Below are 21,449 nucleotides of genomic sequence, written 5' to 3'. Positions count from 1 at the left end.
ACACCCACAAATAACTGTGAGTTAGGTGAACAAAATCATAAAGAATTGCTAAAATTTAGAAGCAAACCACAAATATGGAGGTAAATTTGCTAAAAATGGCAAATAAAAAGCAGATCTCCCTTTCACTGATGATGTGATTCAGCAGTATCTTCCCACACAGAGCATGCACTCAAATTTACCACATTATACCCCTGTAGTGATAGGCCTGAATTCATCCCACCTAAGCACAAACACTCAACAAACCCAGTGGTCTAGAAGCAGTCTTCCTCTGACATTACTGGTGAGAGGACATGCATCTCCAAGAGCAGTCAACCCACCTGGGATCTGAGGAAGCTGTGTACAACACAAACACAAAGCAAGAGACACACACAACCTCACAGAGTTTACAGCCTACCTAGGCAACTAAGAAATATGGGAAAGGGTAATGAAAGGCTAAAGCAAGTTAGACACCAGCACACATTAGCTCACAGATGAAGCCAGAACTACAGTTCCTCTCCTGAATCCTAATTCAATGCCACAGGCAAAATTATCTTAAATGAAGGCAACAGAAAAAAGTTTTTGAATGTCTTGTAGAATAGTGTTGTAGTCAGAGACAAAACAAAACCCGAAGGTTTAATTTTATTACTTAGTTGTTGTCAATTATTTGTATCTTCCCCCTTCTCAAATTCTGTCTTATGCAGCTAGTATTGCCTCTGAAGAAACCTGTCTTCAATAGGAAATCATTAGCTAGTCATCGGCAGCAGTTGTGTATTGTTACCTTTTTGTTAACAAACAACTTAGTCGATCATTGTTTTCCATAATATTTTGGACAAAACAATTCCTATACTATGTTTTGATTAAAATCTGGGTAAAGCATAAATATTGAAATATGTATAGAATTATTACAGAATTAACTATTATTTGAACCTAAGATATTCTTAAAACTGTCATAAGAACATGGTCCTATTTTTATAAAAATAAATTTACAGAAGTCTCCTCTCCTGAATAGCACTGTACTTTGTTCTCAGTTCTCACATCTCTTACTTTTTACTGAGGCATTTGACGAGACTTATTTCTCTTACACATTTCTATAAAACTTTCTGATCAGCTTGCTATGTAACTCCTCATCAGTTATGGGTTGCAATTTCTTTTGTTACCTAGCTGCCTCCTTTATTCCTATGGGACAGAACTATTGTTCATTCATCCTGTGTAAGTTTTCCGCAGTGATTCCTGTGTGACTATCTACTTAGCAAATATAGAAGGTTTTTTCTTTTCTCTGCCTTGTTTCCAATTTTCTGAAGTTATCCTTCACAAAAGGTTACTCTGAGTGCAGAGTACTAAGTCCTTAACACTGCTGACCTACTAGGAGTGAAATCTAACTTTAGACGTTTGGGATACAACAAAGGAGCAATAACTGAAGCTAAAATATCTTCAGATCTTTGTTTTTTGTTCCCAGAATGTTACACAATGGAAGGAAACAACCACTGTTTTAAAATTTATAATTGTGAATTGAAATAAATCACAAAGAAAGATACTCAACATTTGTAACAAACCAAGCTATTTGAGAAAACAACTTTCAGACAAAGGTTCTGAGTATGTCTTTCTAAGTGCTGCTTGTATTCGGCTTCTAGGAGTGTCTGATGTGATTCAGTCCCTACCCGAACCATTTGAAGAAAATCCCTGATCGACTATGAAGAAAATCTATAATATTCAGGTAATGCAGAACTCAAACTACAAAAAGTCTGGTCAGGATTTTCAGTCAGTCAATTGAACAGCTCTATTTGCCAAGTATCTTATTAACAGTGGCCAGCGTAATAGAAAAAGGTTTTATTCTCCTTTTGCTTCCACAGTTTAAAGTCAGCTATAATTTAACTTTCTGTAAGGTTATAGAACTCTGGGTGATGCAAACGGGTACATCTTCAACATTTTACAGATATTTAATGCAGATCTATAGAGCTGAGGATCTGGTCTTACACTAATGGTAAAGCAATGCTAATATAAAAAAAAATTAAAATGTAGTCATTCATGTTTCTCAATGACTTACACAGAAACAGAAAACACTGAGGCAAAAATAGCTTTTCTGAACTATTTTAGGGCTATGGAAGAAAAGCATACAAATGATGAAATTTGCTTATACTTTGAACAATCATCTCTGTATAGTACTTTTCAATTTTGCTTGGTGTTATACAATGTCAGTCTAGAAACAGATACATTAAATCTTTTATTCATCTATAATCTGCACAAGTACAGCTTGTTAAAATGGGCTTTAGGTTATAGGTTCTATAAGCACACTGATTCTCATCTGGAATTAGTCAAGTAAATAAATAAATTTACTACATGGCAAATAAAGCTCTGGGTGCATTTGACTGGTAAATACATCTGTAAAATATTTTATTAACAGCAGGTGGCAACCTTTCAAAATTGGACTGAGGCAGCATGGCTTTACTTTTAAATATTCAAATGCAAATTACTTCAAGACTGGTTTTATAAGCAGAAGCTGGTTGATCTGAATGTCTCCTTATTGAGAAGATTCACATTAACCTCTTAGTGCTGTGCTTTTATAGACGAAGTCTGCATTAACTATGGAAATTACAATTTTTTTAGGAATCCAATACAAATACCGTTTTGTACTACTTTTCAAATAATGAATGTTTATTGAAATTAAAGAGATCATTTGAGAAGTAAGTTAAATTTGGTTACCTTCTGCAATATAGTATTGTAATTTTATAACTACAAATAGTCCTTTTGTTGTTCTTTGAATGCAATGAGATTCATTGTTCTACTGTACTGCAAATACCTTGAAAACCATTCTTTAATGGCTGTTAAGGGATAAACATGCTGCCTACGGAAATGTGGGCTGGATCACATAAAATTCACATCTGATATATTTTCCATTTCCTGACCTAAAGCATCCCTGCCATTTAAGTCCTTTCTCTGACTAGCAGAGAATATAGCCATCGAAATGTCCAGAAGTCAAAGAGATTGCTAGATTGATTTTTGCTGCTGCCTGGCTTGCAGTTCAGAACACATGTTTTCCCAAGTGAACGGCTAAGACATCCTACACTACTTACACCTCATTTTGTTAACTTACACCTATCCAACAATGCATTCTTTTACTTTAGGACAGTGTGTCTTTACAGATAAAGATGATCAGATTCACAAGCTGTTCTTGTTTAGCCATCACATTTGGAGAAGCTCAAAAGTACAATTTCATTAGCTTTCAGTAGGAAAGACTTAAATTTGTTGGAGGGCAAAGTAAAAAGTGCTGCAAAGAAATATATTTCAGCATTATATTAAAACACGAAAGAAGTACCTTTTTCATTTTAAATTACTTCCCTTTTTATAAATTGTTGCTCATGTATTCATTTGTTCTATACAGTACAGAAAGGTTTGCTTTTTCCCTTATCTTTACTGCAACGAAGTTTACCCCAAGTGTATTATGAGATGTCTCCTCTACACTGGATGAAAGGAATTCCATGATTTACAAAAGTAACTCTGATGTTCTGAGAAATGGTGCATTCAGAGAGAATTTCTGTAGCGAATCATTGCCACTCCAAATAATGTAGGCATACCTAGGCAATGAAATATTCCTCTGAAACTTTCTATACTATAGTATTTTGATTTATTTAAAACATGGTGCATTGATCTTATATCCAATAGGGCTGGTTTACACCTAGCTACATAAACACAACTCTAATGAGAAAAATACCACTGACTTGTCTAAAGCAAGGCGAGATAGGACACTTTTAGGCTATTCCTCTATGGACATTGATCTTGTCTCACTTAAAGATTACCATTAAAGTAAGCCACACTGTAGTGTAGATAATAACAATGATTATATTTGCATCTCACCAGGACACCTCTGTTCACTGCACCTCCTAACTTCCTCTCCAGTTCCTTCACACTGCTGTCCAGTCACGGCAGCACCTTGACAGATCCTTATCCGTCTCTCCCAGCCACCGTCGCAGGATTTGGAACAGCCACTCCAGTGGCCCCACTGGTTCCACTGGCCATTTGCTGTTTGGAAAAATATAGTTACAGTGGCGACATAATGACAGTCATAAAGGGGGATATATAGGTTATTCTTTACTTGGGTAAGAGAAGAAAAGTCCCCAGATATAAATAACAGTGACAGAAGTGGTAGATGTAGGTGCATGGAAGATAGGTAACTCTTTACTTGGCTCCTAAATATGGGATTGTTGTCTAAATTATTTGAATCTTGAGATAAAATAGAAAGAATTGGTGAACATTAACTTACATTTCAACTGCAAAACAGACATTGTCCTTCTGTGTGTTTTTTTCTATATACTTGTATAGTGTGGTTTTATGGTATTGATACACATTTACAACATGCATAGCTATCCTTTAAATAATTGAATAAAACCATTTTTGCAAGCGATATTTTAGGAGCTTGATTTTTACATGCTCTGACAGTACAAATGAGGTTTAGAAGAGGTATAAATGTAATTTACCCACCCTGGAAGGCTGCTTTTACACTGTGGGAAGGTCATGAAGTAGTCTCAGCATAAAAGGGAATCAGTTCATACTTGTTCACTTTCTAGGTTCACAGGACATTTTATCAAGTGTTTTAGGCCTCAAACATATCTTTCTAAAACTGTTGAATGTCCTTTAAATGGTAATAAAACTGAAAAGCTGTTATTCAGCCCACCATGCAGCCTTTCCAGACATATTTTTTAGCTTTTGATCTCCAGGTGGCTCATCAAATAAAAAAGATCGAGGCCCCAGGCCTCTCTCTGCGGGTTGCTGCTCTGCCCCTTTGCAGCCCGCTGAGGCCTGAGGCGGTCCGGGAGTCTGCCAGCGCACCCCCAGTTCCTGGCGTAGCCCCAGTTGCCGGCTCAGAGCTACCAGGAAGACTGGCCCCTGAGTCTCTCCTGAGCAGAAGAGGTAGAGTGGCAGCTCCCCGCGCCAGTCGGTACTCACCGGTGCACTCAGGGTTATAGCACTCCCGGCTCTCGGCCCAGGGCCCTCTGCACTCGGAGCCGCCGTGGGCTGCTGCCGTGCACTGCCGGCTCCGCTGCTGGGTGCCGTTGGAGCAGGTCACCGAGCACTGGCTCCACGAGCTCCACTCCTGCCACTGTCCGTCGACTGCCGCGGCAGGCACAAAAGAGATGGACACAGCAGAGTTACCACCTAAGCTGGGCAGGGCCTTGCAGCTGCCTTCTAGGTTAAGGGGTTTCAACTTAGGCCTGAATGCAGGCCTCGCCTGCAGATGCTTGACTTACAGCAACCAGACATAGAAACTGCCATTACGAGCTACTTTCAAAAATTTAAAACTGTTTTCCTTTTTCTCCGTATAAAGAATGTTTCATCTCCTCTAATTGTACACTGATATATGATTTTGCTCACATACCATGTGGTTTGAAAGGCCTTATTAAAAACAAGGCCTGATTAAAAAGATTGGTCTTGTCTTGTTAGGCAGAAGTGTATCGTGTAAACCCTGAGCCCTTCAAAGTGATTTATTACAATTGCGGCGATCACTCAGATGGGTCAGCTTATAAGATTATTGGTCCTCACTGTGAAATTACGTCTCTTTAGTTGAATAGGGAAAGGAAAACAAGAGTTACCGCTTTACCTCACATAGAGAATCTGTTCTCTATACTTAAATGCTGAATATACATTTATCATTCATCCTCCCTCTAAGGTAAATGATCCCAGTTCTTCAACATTCTTTTGAGATAAACTGTAGGAGGACAGAAACAGCCTTACTTCTTCCTCAGGTCTGCTTCTGTACTTGCACATTGCATAATATTCTTTCTGAATTTGTCAGGTTACATTTTTAAACAATATAGATATGGTGACCAGTTCTGTATTTAGTATTTTGTATTAGACCATACACTTGAGTTTAGACAAATATTCCCAAGAGTGAAAGTTTAGGACTGTTATTTCCAATTTCATATATATCAGAAAGCTTCTTGAGGTAAATTGAAATGTTAAAGAATAAAATAAGAAAAAATATAAACCAAATAATTCTCATACAAGTGAGAAATTATATGGTATATAATAGATAACAAGACTAGACAGTATTTTTGAAAACAGGTCAGCATTATGAAATGTGTTATTACTGATTGTGCTAATTCAGAATCCTGAGTTCATACAGACTTCAGCGATCATCAGTTCCTCCTTGCACCTGCAGTTATCCAATATAAACTCAAAACGTAGGTTGTAATACAATTTTGATTATTACTCATCCTTGAAAACTTGGTTTTATAACTACTATTGCCATAAAAACGCCACCACTGAAAATGAGTAACTTCACTTGGTGCACTTGCCAAATCCTGATTTCAGGATTCTTCTGAAGAAGGGTTGGAATAGCAGCTTCCTAAGTTGATGGTGTTAATAATTAAAATAGGAAGCAGAATCTTTAAGTCAGTCATTTAAGATACTGAGTCTGTATGGGTGCACCACTCTTCAGCATAATATGGAGGTGAACTGTTTTACTGTTGTCCAACTAACCACAGAATGTTTCCAATAGTTCAAAGACTCTATCCATATCTCTAATGCCCAGGATCTCAGCAACCAGTAAATTAAAGGAAGAGAATTTTTGAGGCCTTTTCCTCAAGTTCTATATTAAATATTCTATGTAATGCCTGGCTGTGAACCACTTCTCAATGCAGATGTCTCTCAAGCTATGAAGCTGTGCCCTGATAATTTATTCAGCGGAAAATGGAAATCTTTCGAAACATGGAAGCTCGTTACACTCGTTACATTAATCATAAAAGCTTTATGTGAAGAGGAAAACATTATGGAAATTACATTTCAATGCACTCTCTTCAGTTTTATTCATTGCTATATAGTATTATTTAGGGTAGGAAAGATCAAATCAATTATTACAGTGTCTTCGGAGAAAACTGATTCTGTGGCTTCTCATATATATTTCATATATCTCCCTTCTTTATCTTTAGGAGCAAATAGCATGTGAGTTTTCTATTTCAGAAATACTGTTCAAAGACTAAAGAAATCAACATGAAGATTCCCTTATAAAACTGAACATTCAAATTACAGCAAATCTTAACATACAGCAAAGATTTAAACTGTTACTTTTAAATGTAACCAGTACATAACTTCCTCTGGCGAAAGTCATTTTGGTACAAATGACTGTTTAAAATCCAGAATTCTCAAATAACTGCTTATTTTGACAGATTAGGTGTAATATTTTTTGTGTTTCTTTGCAATACTGAAGTGAACTGAACGCATTAATTTCTCCTCTGCTATTTTTATTTGGCATTTCTCTTGTTGTCAGCTCTGCTTTATGCTCATATATCATGTTAATTACTTTTGTGTAGGCACATGTAAAATTGCACAGCTGCCAGCTTGGCCAAAAACTGGATTAATTCAAAATTTTTGCAGCTGCATTCAAGACTGAAACTTTTCCATCAATTTTGTCCTTAAATTGGAGTATGCTTTGCTGACCAGAAGAAAAGCAAAGTTCAGGTTTAATAAAAATGTAATAAATTTAGTTTTAATTCTGTGAGGCACTATGTTCAATTTTTTCCTTCATCTCAGTTTTCGAATGATCAAACAATCTTTTGCTAATGAAACATCCATCAACCCTTTTTCAGGAAGAGGTCCAATCACAGAGAATCTATTTGCAACAGCGTTGTAAACTGTGGATATTCAGCAAGCCCACTGCGAAGGCAATGTTCACACTGTGAGACAGAACTCAGGAAAGAAATCTCTCACATTACAGCTACCTGACACCTTCTTAATATCTAAGTATTATCATGAGTTCAATAACCATAAATTTTTATTATCTATGTAATCTTCTTTATGGCTATTGAACTTGTAATATTTAGGCATTATACACATATATATACATATACATACATATATATGTATACATATATACATACATATATGTGTACACACACACATATTGAACATTTTGGTCAAAATTAAACATAATCTATGGACAAAAATTTTTAAATCTATTTTGAAAGAATAGATTATTTTTTTAGTAGTTTCAATTTCAGTGGATGGAAGGTTTAACATGAAGCCCACACATTGTTTACATCATTAGGCGTAGTTTTTTGAAAGTGGTTTAGCAACTGACTCCCAGAAATGAGGCACCTACAATTCTCACCATAAGGGTTTAACTGGGATTCAAACAATGCCCTAGCTTGTGCCAACCTTTCTCTCTGCACATATGTAAATAATATCCACTTTGAATAAATTAAAAACAATTAAAATTTTATGGTTTCCCAAGTATGTTTGCTGTATGATGAATAAATGTTTACAGTGAACCTCTAAGCAAACATAATTTAAACAAGATATGATGGACAGAAACTGTGTGACCTCTGAATGTCTCCCTTTAAGCCACACTCAGAAAGTTGTTTGCCTTTTGGTCTCCAAGACCTGTCCTGAAACAAGTTGTCCTACACTACATAGCATGCCCTAGAGAGAGAGTATTCTGAAGAAAGTAAGAATTGTCTGCTTGTGTAGTATCTTGAACAGAGTTACCATCCTGATTATATCCTTTAATCACTACAGTCAGAATTATGAACACTACTACCCCACCTACTCACTTTGCATAACATTCTTCTTCCTGTGTGCAAAGGGAATAAAAGAAATAAAAAACAACCCACATCAAATGCACTGTAACAAAGCAGAGAGTTGCTATATGAGCTCACCAGGGCAGAGTGCAATATTGCAAGGTTTATGTTGTGTTTCGGGTCCATCACATGATCTTCCCCCATACTGGGGAGGTATACATGACCTTGTCCTAGTTCTTTGGCCTCGACCACATGTGAATGAACACAAACTCCAAGGTGACCACTCCTCCCAAACGCCATGTACTGCAACAAACCAAACAGATTTTAACCAGAAACAGACACACAAGTAACAGAAGGAATTCAAAACAAACAAGATCAATGTTTTAAATGGGAATTATTTTGCCAACTTCAAGGAAATCAGTACATAGGTAATCTTTAGGATTGGCAAATAAATATTTTATAAAATTTAGTTAATTTCAATTTTAAAAGTAAATTTTCTCTAAAATATCATTACCTTTCAACCATTTTCTCTACTCTTTAAACTAATCTCACTACCACATTTTCTTTTCTTTCATTCTTTTAAGAAAGATGGCTTCCCTTTTCAAAAGTTAGTTACGATATCTTTGGTGCCTGAGTTATGTTTAATAGCCCTGATTTTCAGGAGACTAGCCTTTGTGAAAATCAGACACATACTTTATGTATCAAGGCAACTGTAAAAACTTGAAGCAATTAAAATTAAGCTTTCTTTTGAAAATATAGGAATAAATGCAATAATTTCTTACTGTGTCACCATCATCAAATGGGGCTGTTATCTTACAATTGTTTCAATTGTTTAAATGCTGGTGGAAACATAGCAGCACATGTGCTTGATTATCTTCCTCAAAAATTCCAAGACCACATAAGCAAAAGAGATTTGCGCTATTTCCTTGCATGAACATATTAATTGATTTAACACAGACAGTAGTACATGCATCAGTCTATCTTAAAAAAATGTTCACTCAGCATACTTCAAACACCTTCAGAGTACACAATAAATTACAAACATATACCAATATTTTTATACACAAGTATTTCATAAAAATAATATAAAGAATCATAGAAGATGCAGCTTTCTCTACCTTAATTTTTTTCCACTGTAGAAGAAACTAATATACAATATCCATATGAGCTTATATACAATACACATTCCCTTTTCAGAAACAACTGGAGTTGAATTTTAAGAAAATTTTCTAATATATTATAGTTAAGCATGTACTGGTAAGACAATTCCATACATGCCTCTTTATCTTTGATTGTTTTGAAGATTTGTTCTTTTCTTTTATAGTTCTCTTTTTCCCTTCTTATTTTTACACTTTCAAGTTGAGTGTTCTTTTGCAATGTATCCCACCTCTGGCAGAATGTAACCTAGCCTAACCTTTTTAGAAATAGCTGCCATTTTTGTATGGAAACACTTCAAGTGATCGAATTCAGCTCTGCCTGGGGTTTTCTACCCTGAAATATTAGAAAATCTCATGTGAATTGCTTACCTAAAGCACAGTAATAAAGCATTATGTGCTGACAGCAGTTCTTATTACAGTGATGTTTTATCTAGATGCAATCTTTTAAGTTGCTTTCCATTACAGAGGTTCCCTAAATGCTTGCAATGCTGATACACAGACTCTGATGGGATGACAGATGCACTTCCCATTGAATATTTTTCAGCACACAGTAACAATATGAGAGTCTGATTCTACACATTACTACTCATTGAGATAAAGTCCAGGGGATTCTTTGTGTATGACAGTCTAGTTTACTTAAAAAATGGAGTGATCTTCCCCAGAAGCTGAAGATGGCCGACCACCCTCTTGGGATCAAATGTTACAAAGAGCTGAGGAATTTGTGCATCTGAAGGCAGGCATATATTTTTTTCCATTTCAGACACAGCAGAGGAAAATGAATGTAGTCGCTGGGTATATGCCTTCCCTTTTGCTTCCCATCCCAGATTAATCAGATCCACAGGTAGAGTCTAAAGAAATATGCCCTTTCAGCAACTAACTTGAACATGCCTGTCTCTTCTCCTTAGCGTATAACTACTGCTGAACTCCAACTATGCCAAGATCTCTGAGACAAAAGGAGTAGGAAAACTGTGATGCAAGATGCTGATGACCTTTACCTTGTGTCAGGTGTAAGAGAGTTACTTTTTGTCTGATCTTTCTTCCTTTGATGGGTAGCTGTTGGCCTTTCTTGCCAGAACAATGTAAAGGAAAGTCCATGAAGACTACTATGTAGAGAACACTGTCTGGCCCATTGCCTAGAAGACAGTACTCTCAAAGGCGAAACAGTCGCAGTGACAAATAATATATGTTAAATTAACTCACCCTGTTAATCAGTCTCTGCTCCTTAATGTATGGATGATCTGGATTTCTTCCCTAGTTTGTATTTTGTACTCACACTATACCTTTTCGTTTCTGAGTGAAAATTAGAAAAGATGGGCCTTTTTAAAAAATCTGAAACTGTCAGAAAAAAGGGACTCTTGATCCATACATTGACTGTTCTGAAAGTAAAAACAATCTACATGACAAGATTTCACAGCTGAATAGAATTACAATTCTCTGCTCTAATTGAAATGCTCCTATGAAATTCATGTTAAAAATAATAATAATAAAAAGATATAGTTTCAAATTCTTATCATTATACAGTTCAAAAACATCCACAATTTTATTTATTGGCTGCTAACACTACCTGGACAGAGGGCAGTGTTATTGCAAACCCTTGATTCTCTTAAAGGGCCGCTGCAGTGTGTCCCGTAAGGTGATACACAAGTTCTGGTTCGCACCTGCGACCCTTGACCACAAGTAACTGAACACGTACTCCACTGGGCCCACTCTTCAACACCAGATTCACCTGTATTCAAGACAACAAACAAACATGAATATAGACATAAGTATTAATGAGACCTTTTTTTGCTGAAGCTCATTATCATCTGCTCTTATAAATCATAGAAAAAAGTACCACACCAAAATAAATCTTTAAAAGTTCATGGAGTAAAGCAGCTGTGAAAATGCACAATGAATAGAAAATAAAGACACCTACAATGCTGCAGTCACATAACGCCTGTCAGAGGGAAACAATTTGATTGCTCAGCATCATTTACAACCTTAGGAGAACTACTGCACTTCAACATTTTAGAAACAACACTGCCCTCAGGATGCTAAAAGAACATAGACAACTCTTTTTGTATAAAGCAAAGGATTTATCTTTTATATTTACACTTATCACTCTAGAATGAAGGTTAGGTAATAGTTTAAGGAATTCTACAAGTAAGGGAATTCTGATTAAAAAAAAACCCCAAACCAGCCCCCCAATTTCTTATCTTTTCTTTTGCAGAGGAGAGTCATCTTGCATTTGAGAGAAGTTCTCATGCAAAGAGAAGCACTTTGCTTACCAAATTTTAACCTGAACGGTGGATGGGAACTTTGGTTTGAACATTTACTGCACAGATCTGCTCCTTGCTTTTGACTTACAAGTGTGCTAAACTCTTGGATCTGTTAGACCTCATTACTGAGTACAGGACATACCACTCTGTTCAAAATTGTCAGACGTGATTTATTAATACCGCATATTTTAATAGAGTATTTTTTTATTGTTGAGAGATAGCACATTATATTATTTCTATTTTTTTGAAAGCAAGTAATGCATAAAGTCTTCTTGCATGGATGTTCAGGAAAAAAATGCTTAAATTTAGTTTCCATGAACAGTCATGCACACAATTCTGCAATTCCTTTCCTAAAGGCATTCATGTTCAGAAAACTGGATCCCTTGTGTATTCTCAGAAAGCAAATGCAAAAATAATGTGAATATACCTCACTGAACAATTTGAGTAAATAATTGTGGATTCGTGTTCATCTTCTTCCATTAAAAATGTGCGTAAAATGCCATGCTGAAGCCTCTATTACACCCTTGATTTTTAAACCTAAGTCCTTTTTTAAATAAATGGGATTTTCGACTTTAAAACCAGTGGCATGTTACAACCTTCAGTCTCGAATAGCTTGCTTAAAGTTTCAGCTATCTCAATATACCTCTAGTCTTCCAAGAGTTTTGATATTGGTTGCAATCAAGGGACTGTCTGCAGACCATGAAGATTCCAGTGCTATCTTCCAAAAATGCAGTAAATTATATACTATTTCTTGAAACTGTGCTTTTGTAGCAGGCATCTGTCCAAGCTCTACTGTTTTTGTTTCCAGAGGCTAAGCATGAAGCAAAATGCTTCATGATGCAAAATGCTTGTCTCTGCTAGTCCTCTAAGAAGAAATTCTAAGACTATAAAATTAAAAAAAAAATAAAAAGTGCTTCTTATTCAGTAACAAGACAGAATGCTTTATAATTAAGACACAAATCCCTCTGCTTTTTATAAAATTATATATAACTAATAATTTCTATAGAAGAAGACAAAATGATGAGGGTTTTTTTTACATACAAAAATTCACCAAAGTTATTTTTGTCATAATCTTCTTTATTTGTTAGGTGAAAAAATGAGAAATTTGTTAACTGATTATTGTTTTTATAATTTTTCTGATATGAAATTAGCACTTTGATTAGGTTGTTACATGGCTTGGTTCAGGTTAGTATAATATCGTAAATATAGCTTATATCTAGGTAGACAGTGACAGTTATACAATATGTACTATAAACCCTATGTACGTGGTAAAAATACTTGCATTACAATAGGTTTCTAGGCTAATATTTTTGTATTTTCTGACACGTTTAAAGTTTGACTTTGCTTTTGTTAAAATAGTTTAGATGAAAGGTCAAACAGCACAAAAAGTCAAAGCTATGTTTCTCAAGATGTTCCTCAAGATGTTCCTCATTATGTAAAACAGTCATATATACTCAGTGTAAATTATCCATTATCCAACACAGACATGGTGATAGTGCATAACTAATAAATACAGAAATTAATGAAGTATTAAAAATTTAACATTTTTGGTATCTTAAAATGATAAAAAGTGGTCTTAACCCTTGGAATATGATAAAAAGTAGCAGCAACATGATACTAAGAAGTGTGATTGTATTGAGTATTGATTGTATTGAGTGAATTTTGAAATGAGTATTATTAAAAGTTCTGAGCATATAGGTACTGTCCATTCAAAAAAGGCATAATCTAGCCATATACTTCAACATACGTAAAGGATAGAAGGCTTGTACTGCCATCAGTATGATTATTAGGCAACCTAGGCTGCGAATATATCTTGATTGTTTTATCTCTTTTCCATTTGTTTCTTTTCTGAAACGAAAATTTTAGAAGGGCTACATTCTATTTTCCTTCTAGCTTTCAGTTACTTGAGAACTCTAAAATTTTTATATCTATCCTATTAAACCTATAATCTCATATTAACTATTGGCAAGTTACCAAGCCCTTATTCTCCCCTGCTGCTTGACATGTAAGAGGAAACATAACTTACTTTATGGAAGGCCTCATTGATCTGTGTAACACTTACCTGTATTATACTCTCTAAATCCCATAACACCTAAGGGAAGGATCAGTCCAAACACATAAAATGACAAATATAGGACAATAAATTATTCACACAATATTTTTAAAATGAAATACTGCCTCATGTCACTCATAAACAAACAAGGAAATGCATATGTTAATACGACATTTTAAATCTCTTCCATTCCCAGTGAAATTCTGTGGATTAAGTCCACTATTCTAAAAGTATTAAATGCTTTTCATAAATCTTTTCCAGGACAATTCTCCATTCCTGTCTCTCTGCCTTTTAAAACCATACAAATGTTTTGCTGCAATTTTGCATCTGTTTTTTTATTACACAGAATAAAATACTAAACAGGATTAAAATAAAAGAAACCTCATAAACTCAGTATCCATTTACTGTAAAGGCTATTAGACTTCATAGTACATGGGTAAATTAATGAGACAGATATGTTAGAAAAAACCTTATGAATCAGTTTAAGAAGGTATCACATTAATTATATCACAAGAAAATGAATGCATTAGAGGTGAGTAAAATATGCAATGATCATTACAAAAGGAAATCAAAATGAAGAAGAAATGAAAATTAGTATGTCCAAAAAGAGCACAGTATTATTTAAAATTTGTTAACCTACAGTATGTAAAATACAGATTTCCTCAAAGTTGGGCATGTAAATTTATATGATCTGCTTATACAGCTCACATGCTTTCAGAACAGGACCTTGAAAACCAAGCCTATATTTTGAACGTTCATCTCCCACTCCACACACAATCTATCAGAAGGTGATGGTATAAGTGCTGCATTTATAATGCAGTTCTCTAACACCCATAATAGATGCACTGCAATGCATGACTAGAAATTATCAAATACAAGTTTTACCTGATAATACGAAAACTTCAGGGATTTATATGAGGAAATAAAACAGATCATCTTACTTATTTTTTTGGAATAATTGTATGAATTCAAGAAGCAGCATAAAAGCAAAGGTGTTATTCTATGTAGTAAGCAACTAACATTATAAGTCTGAGCTAGGTATGTAAGCAATAAGTTCTACTTGCCTAAACAAAAACTGCATGGAGACCAAGAGGGTTCTAGGCTCCCTTCTTCCACTATATTTGCTTACAGTAGTATCAACTGGGAGTTAGCCATAAAAGTAGTCCTATAGATTAAAAGGAGGGAAATAGACTTTTTCCCTTCTAAATTCTTAACCAAGCAATCTACACTGATTGGCTACACATATATTTAGATAACTTAATATATTGATTTCTGCAAATCTGTTAAGTAAAGCGCCCTACTACTACGGAAGTCAACATGCAACATAACTAGAAGAAATTATAGCTTTTACTAAAGTGAATATAAACTGAAGCATTATGTATGACTGATGCAGGCATATTTTCTAGGTTAGTAACTATGGAATACAGAGTAAGTTGTTTCAAATCCATACAATAATTATGGGGCACAAGATTTTCAACGCAGTAACTTACTGGAATGGAGTGTGTAGGGAACCATTAAAGAGATAGATTTTACCAACAGATATACAGATCATTACTGATGTCAAAATGGGCAGTTGTTTTGGTGTATGAGAGGTTAATTCAACTCACCACTGAAATTTTATCATCGACCTCAAAGGCAGTTGTGGTAGCTGTTGGTAAACAGGCACTTTTTTTTTTTTTTTTAATTACTTCAGCTCTAGGTTTGTAATGCCATTTTGGTAGCTTTATCTAAAGAAGATGAAGTTGCTCAAACAAAATTAGAAAATATGTTTTAGATGAAAACCTGTTAGATAATTTGCACATCCAATTAAAAACTACTTACAGCCAATTTCATTTAGCAATTATGAATCTGGAAACTAGAGAACAGAGTGTTGTGCTGGGCCAAAGATAGCAAATGCTGAATATATTCACATTAAAGTCACCCTAGTAATTAATTAAATTGATAAAAGCCTAAAGCTGGGATTAGACCTCAGTCTATTTATAAAGAAATTCTGGAGCATGTTCTTAACATCTTCTTTGAAAAAAAGTTTATATGTCACAGTAAGCTGTCCTGTGTCTTGTATGTGCGAGACTGCTTTTACTACTAAAGAAATCCATGCTTACACTAAATGATTCAGTATCCACATTCACAGTGCATGTTTTTGATTGATTTACCTAATTCTCAGCTACTTTATTTATGGACTTTAACTGGTGAAAAAAAAAAAATGATTCAAAAAAAGTATCAGCTTAGAAAACTGACAAATATGCAGCAAAAGATTATGGAAACATGCAGTGGTTTTGCTAAAATTAACAACAGTAAATAGAAAAAATGTAACTGATGTATTACCAGTTTGTGCCATAAATTTAGCAGCATCAGCTTGTTCCTGAGGGACCCTTTTCTCATGAACAGATCGAGGTCGCTGACTTTTAATTGTATGATCTCCCATCATTCCAAATTCTAAAGACAGAATAAAGGTTTATGAAAGCTTGTGTGTAGACATTTCTCAAAAGTCACATACTCTCTCATGCAATATGTTCCTAAACATACCTGGAAGTTGCTGGTAAGAGTCAGGCAAGTGATCATGGCAGTTAACATCAACGTAACTTTGCTACACTCAGCTTTTAATAAATACTTAAATTTGTGTCTGCGGATTTTCAAACATGATTTTATTGTATGAACCAACATTCAATGTAGTGACACATACTGTAAATCAGCGGTATGACACAGGACAAAAACAATTATTCAAATGCAGACATTTTATTCTTATATTTTGAATCAGTGCAAACCACACCAGAAAATGATTGTGACAGTGTTAGACATTGCTGTTCTACGGCGGAGGCTGCTGCTCCTCCAGAGGACTTCTATTTCTGCACTCATCTTTCAGGCTGATGAAGCCTTCAACAGAGATAGTGAGTCATCTTTGGGAATGGTGGCAATGCAAAATAATAATAATTTAGCCAATGAACTGCTTAATTTTTAGGCTGAATCCAGCAGAACAAGTGCTTGTGAACTGTTTCCTTTCTGAAACCTCACAGTTATAAATACTAGGTTGTATCTTGTCCTCAGTATTTTAAAAGAAGTGCCCATTGATTTTAATAGGGAAATCTACGTAAAAATCAATGGCATAAAGGCCCAGAGTGTGGGAGACGAGACTGTTTCATTTTTTTATCCTATAGCTCCTGTAATTTTCCCTCTCTGGTCCTGCGCAAACCTCCTAGTCTTCTACCTCAGACTCCATTTTTCCACTTGTGATGACATGCGGAGGGTCCTTTGCACTGAGAGGGGAACTGCTGCATCTTCAGCACAGTTCCCTCTGGTCCTCACAGGCACATACAGCTGTCCACAGCTTGGTGATAAATACTCAGTTTCTGTTGGGACTCTAATTTAGGAAGCATGTGCCGGGAACAGTGGGTTACCATTGAAACTACTTCAACTACAACAACATGAAGTTTCTGGTGAGGCAGACGGGGTCTGAAGCACTAGGAATATAAACATTAAACAATACCTTTCTGCCTCAAGGTTACCTTGCAAATGCAAAATTCAAAATTGTCACCAATTTATAAAGTCATGAAGATAATAAAACTTACCTTCCTGCCTCAAAAGATGCAAAACATTATAGATAGAAATGCTACTAATAAATATTATTTGCAAGCACATTATTTTGATAAATCATTAAAGTAAGCATATTTAAATTTTTATTTAGAGTAAAGAAATCATAAAAGGTAAATATATATTTTAAGGGGTCAATCAATAGAGAGGGTTTTTTTCCTTTCTAGTAAATTATTAATATATTTCTCCAAATTAGTGTTGCTTTTTGTACGTATTAATGGCACCGCTTAAAATATAAATTTAATTATTCATTTGAGAACAGCAATGCAGTTTGCATTCTAAAGAGAATATTTGAAAATCTAATTAATAAAATATATTTTGAGAATTAAACATTCAACATTTTTAATACAGCCCAGAAATACATGTAGAAGATAATTAAATTATATATACATACATATATAATATATACATATATGTATATGCACATGTGTATGTATGTATACATATATACACATATATGTATAACATATGTGTTATAAAATTTTATGAATATATTTTTACAAAATACATCTCATCTACAACTCCTCTGATTTAAGATACCATTTTATTCTGTGAGAAATCTCTTACTATAATTAAAGTTTTACAATCAATATTCTAACGCAAATTAAGATTAGAATGATACTTTCACAATTTTTGCAAGGTGTAGTACAGACGACCATTTAAGCTGCAATTAACAACATGGTGAAGGACAAGAGACTTTACATAGCTTTTCCCTCGAAGAGGCTGTGAAAGCAAGGCATGCTTGCTCCGAGTTCGCTGCCTGCGGGCTGCCTGCCTGTCAGGCAATTGAGAGGATATGGCACCATTCTTGCAGAAGACTTAATTCTATTTTTTAAGTTACAGAGTGCAAAAATGGGAGACCTTTGCTAGAGGAAGGTTTTCCAGAGGCATACAGGGAGGTGGTGAATGCTCCGGTCCCAGTCCCTCAGCATCCCCCACCGGGAGCAGGCACATGCAGCATCCTGCAGGACAGAGACCTCTGGTGAAGAGGCAAAGGAAAGTCTGGGAGATCAGTTTTCAGGGTTGTGGTTTATACCCAGTGTAGCTCCATTCACGACGACGGAGTTACTCATTAATATCACCAAGCAAAATAAAATACAAGTCGTCGGTGCAGGATCTAATCATGCCTCAACTTTTTCATTTTTCCACTTAACAATACTTTTTTTGGATTTCTACTTTCAATTAACTTCAACTACTGCTGAAGGTCTTTGAGATGTACTTTTCAACTAATCTCCCTTTGATATATTAAGCATTTATATAGTAAATATAAAAAAAAATTATTAAAGATAAATATTTTATAACAAAGATAAAAATATTTCCTTATAAGTTTTGTCAAGAAATGAAACCAGGCTAATGCAGTGCTCTCATTTTCATATTCAGCTGAAGTATTTAACCAAATGCCGCATGAGAACAAAAGCGGTAACAGGAAATGCAGTGTACTGGCATGGGTGAGGGCTCTAAGGCCTCATTAAAATTCAGGCCTCATAAGAAAAGAAAAATAAGGGTCAAGTACATTTTCGTAATGGGATCAGAAGTGTCCAGTTTCTGTGTATAAGTACAAACAGTGCTCTGAAAGTTGTTTAATCTAAGAAGCTCAACAGTAATGCATTTTTTATGAAGCATTTAATAAAATATCTTAACTGACTGCCAGAGTTTACAATAAATACTAAATAGAATAAAACTTTCCTCCATTTTCAGATCCTAGCTAAATAACGAATGTAGAAGGTGAACCAGTTGTGCATTTGTTTTCCTTCAATATTTCACAGAGGAGAAGTATTTAAATGCTTTCTGGGCTAGGAAAGCATTTTACCCCAATCCAGCCTAAAGTATGACTGAATGGCACAGTAGTTTCAGGGACCTGTTTGTGTGGAAAAGGTGATAGGAAGCGTCTTACTCTAGACAGTATCTGGCATAGAGGTGTCCTGCAAGGTCAAGTCAGCACGATTCAAGACCTGATGTCTGGAGTAAAACATTGGATGTTTGAATTGAGATTCTTAGTAAAGGCATTTTTTCTCATTCTCACTCTTCTTAGCTAGTTCTTGCTGCTGAAAATAAGTTTTCTAACCCAGAAGAAGGTATTTTTGCAGGCACCATTTTCTTCACAGAATTTTTTGGTGATACCTGTCTTAATTTTCCCTTGGGTGAAACAGGACAGTCCTCTGCTTTTACCTCAAACATTGATATTAATCAGATTGTTCCATTAAATAAAGAGGGACAATGAATCTTTTCCACAGCTGACAGGTACATGGCCTGATCCAGAAATCACCCATATGACTCTAAGTTAGGCCTGGGAACATGAAAGCGTTTAAATGCTTTTTCTTACATCGTTAATGCTATAATCTACCTGCATAGGACTAAAACTCAGAAATGCCTCAAAATGCAAATAACAAATAGTATTATGGGGAACCTTGAATGGATCGTTTTAACCAGACCATGATTTATAACAAATCATAACATATTGCAAACATTTGTCATAGAAACTCTGAGGTCTAGTTATCTGATAAAAAAATTTATCCTGCTGTCATTGGTCCTTTGGTGGCTATGGCGGTACACAGTTTCCTGCAATAGGATGCGTATTCTTTCTCTCCTCAGCTGTACACAATGGATCAACACCTGAAAGTATTTTAGCAATGCATATTTCTTAATACGGATGTGATTTATCATTTCATCTTACACATACTCTGAAGCATGTAATATAGTTCCATGCCTTCCAGGAGGGAAAAAAAAAACAACCCAATGATTTCTGAAATTCCAAAGTTTACAGTTGACTATTATTTACAACTCTTATCTATAGTCCCATTGGCTTTACCTTTATTTTTATGTTATGTTATGGGAATTTTTATTCCTATTGAGTAACCTTTTTAGTTTTTAAAGGAGAAGCTAAAATCTTGCGGCCAGTGTAGGTGTACATTTTTAGGAGAGAAGAGAGGTGCCATGTGCTCTCTGTAGGAACAAAGAAGAAAAAAACATCTGTTAACAGTATAAAAATGCAAAGTAGGAATACTGAGCAATACAAAAGAAAAATACCGGCTTTGCAAGGTTCTACTCACCAATTGCTACTCTTTGCTTTTTGACAAGTGGATAATTATTAAAGTTAAGGTACATGTCAAACAGATTTAATGCCTAGGCTGTTTAATAATATTTGTAAGCCTGTTACATATATACCCTAGTCATCAGATGACATTATGGACCATGTTGGTTTGGCTCTTATGGTTATTTTTATGTTATGTTTCATGGGAACTTCACAATGTGAATGTATTGATCTGGTTATAGGTGTACCATCTACTATGAATTGTGCTATTAACGGCACAGAACACACTGGCGTTAATAAAAAAATCCTTTTTCAGCATAGTAGTTGGTGACAACAGCATGAATGAACTGTTAACTATAAAAAGTGATTCTGAGACCTTTAGGGTTACCCCTGAATGTATCCCTACATGTAAAATGTAAAGCAACCTCTGAGAGCTGCTGAGCATCCTCAGCTTGTTCTGACCCGCCTGGAAGGTGAGATAGTGAGCAGCTCCCTGAAGGTTGATCAGAACCATAAAAGCAAGAAGAGGCAATCGATTCCCCAAAGTGACTGTTATTTCTTCTCTCACCCACAGCACTCCAGCAGCGTACTCCATACTATCCCACCCACTCCTGAACTGTAAATAGTCAAATGAGTGTTTTCAATTACTCTTGACTATGGAATGATCATTAAAGGCATTGCAGCCAGAATGTGCATTAATGCAAACTGTCTACTGTGCAGTAGCATGGCATCCTCTCTGTGCCAACACACAAATGTTTTTCCCAGAAATTATGCAAAATGCTGATGTAAGTCCCAGGTGAAGGGGAAGGAGGGGGTGCGGAGGGGGTGCAGGGGGGGAAAGGAAGAAAGAAGAGAGCTATAGAAATATTTAAT

The 21,449-nt window shown here is 35.4% G+C and overlaps 1 protein-coding gene across 3 annotated transcripts in view; it reads right to left on the bottom strand.

The window, feature by feature from the left end:
• Positions 1-21,449, bottom strand: part of ADGRB3 (adhesion G protein-coupled receptor B3) — a 461,064-nt gene that overhangs the window by 259,779 nt on the left and 179,836 nt on the right. For all 3 annotated transcript variants that reach the window (XM_075087046.1, XM_075087047.1, XM_075087045.1), the window contains exons 3-7: positions 16,283-16,393; positions 11,211-11,372; positions 8,628-8,792; positions 4,921-5,085; positions 3,832-3,996 (exon numbers count right to left, since the gene is read on the bottom strand). In XM_075087046.1, coding sequence (XP_074943147.1) covers positions 3,832-3,996; positions 4,921-5,085; positions 8,628-8,792; positions 11,211-11,372; positions 16,283-16,393 — 768 coding nt within the window. The remainder of the gene's footprint in view (positions 1-3,831; positions 3,997-4,920; positions 5,086-8,627; positions 8,793-11,210; positions 11,373-16,282; positions 16,394-21,449) is intronic.

This window comes from Phalacrocorax aristotelis, chromosome 3, assembly GCF_949628215.1.
Source record: "Phalacrocorax aristotelis chromosome 3, bGulAri2.1, whole genome shotgun sequence".
Classification (NCBI taxonomy): Eukaryota; Metazoa; Chordata; class Aves; order Suliformes; family Phalacrocoracidae; genus Phalacrocorax; species Phalacrocorax aristotelis.
This window is presented reverse-complemented; position numbering and strand designations above follow the sequence as displayed.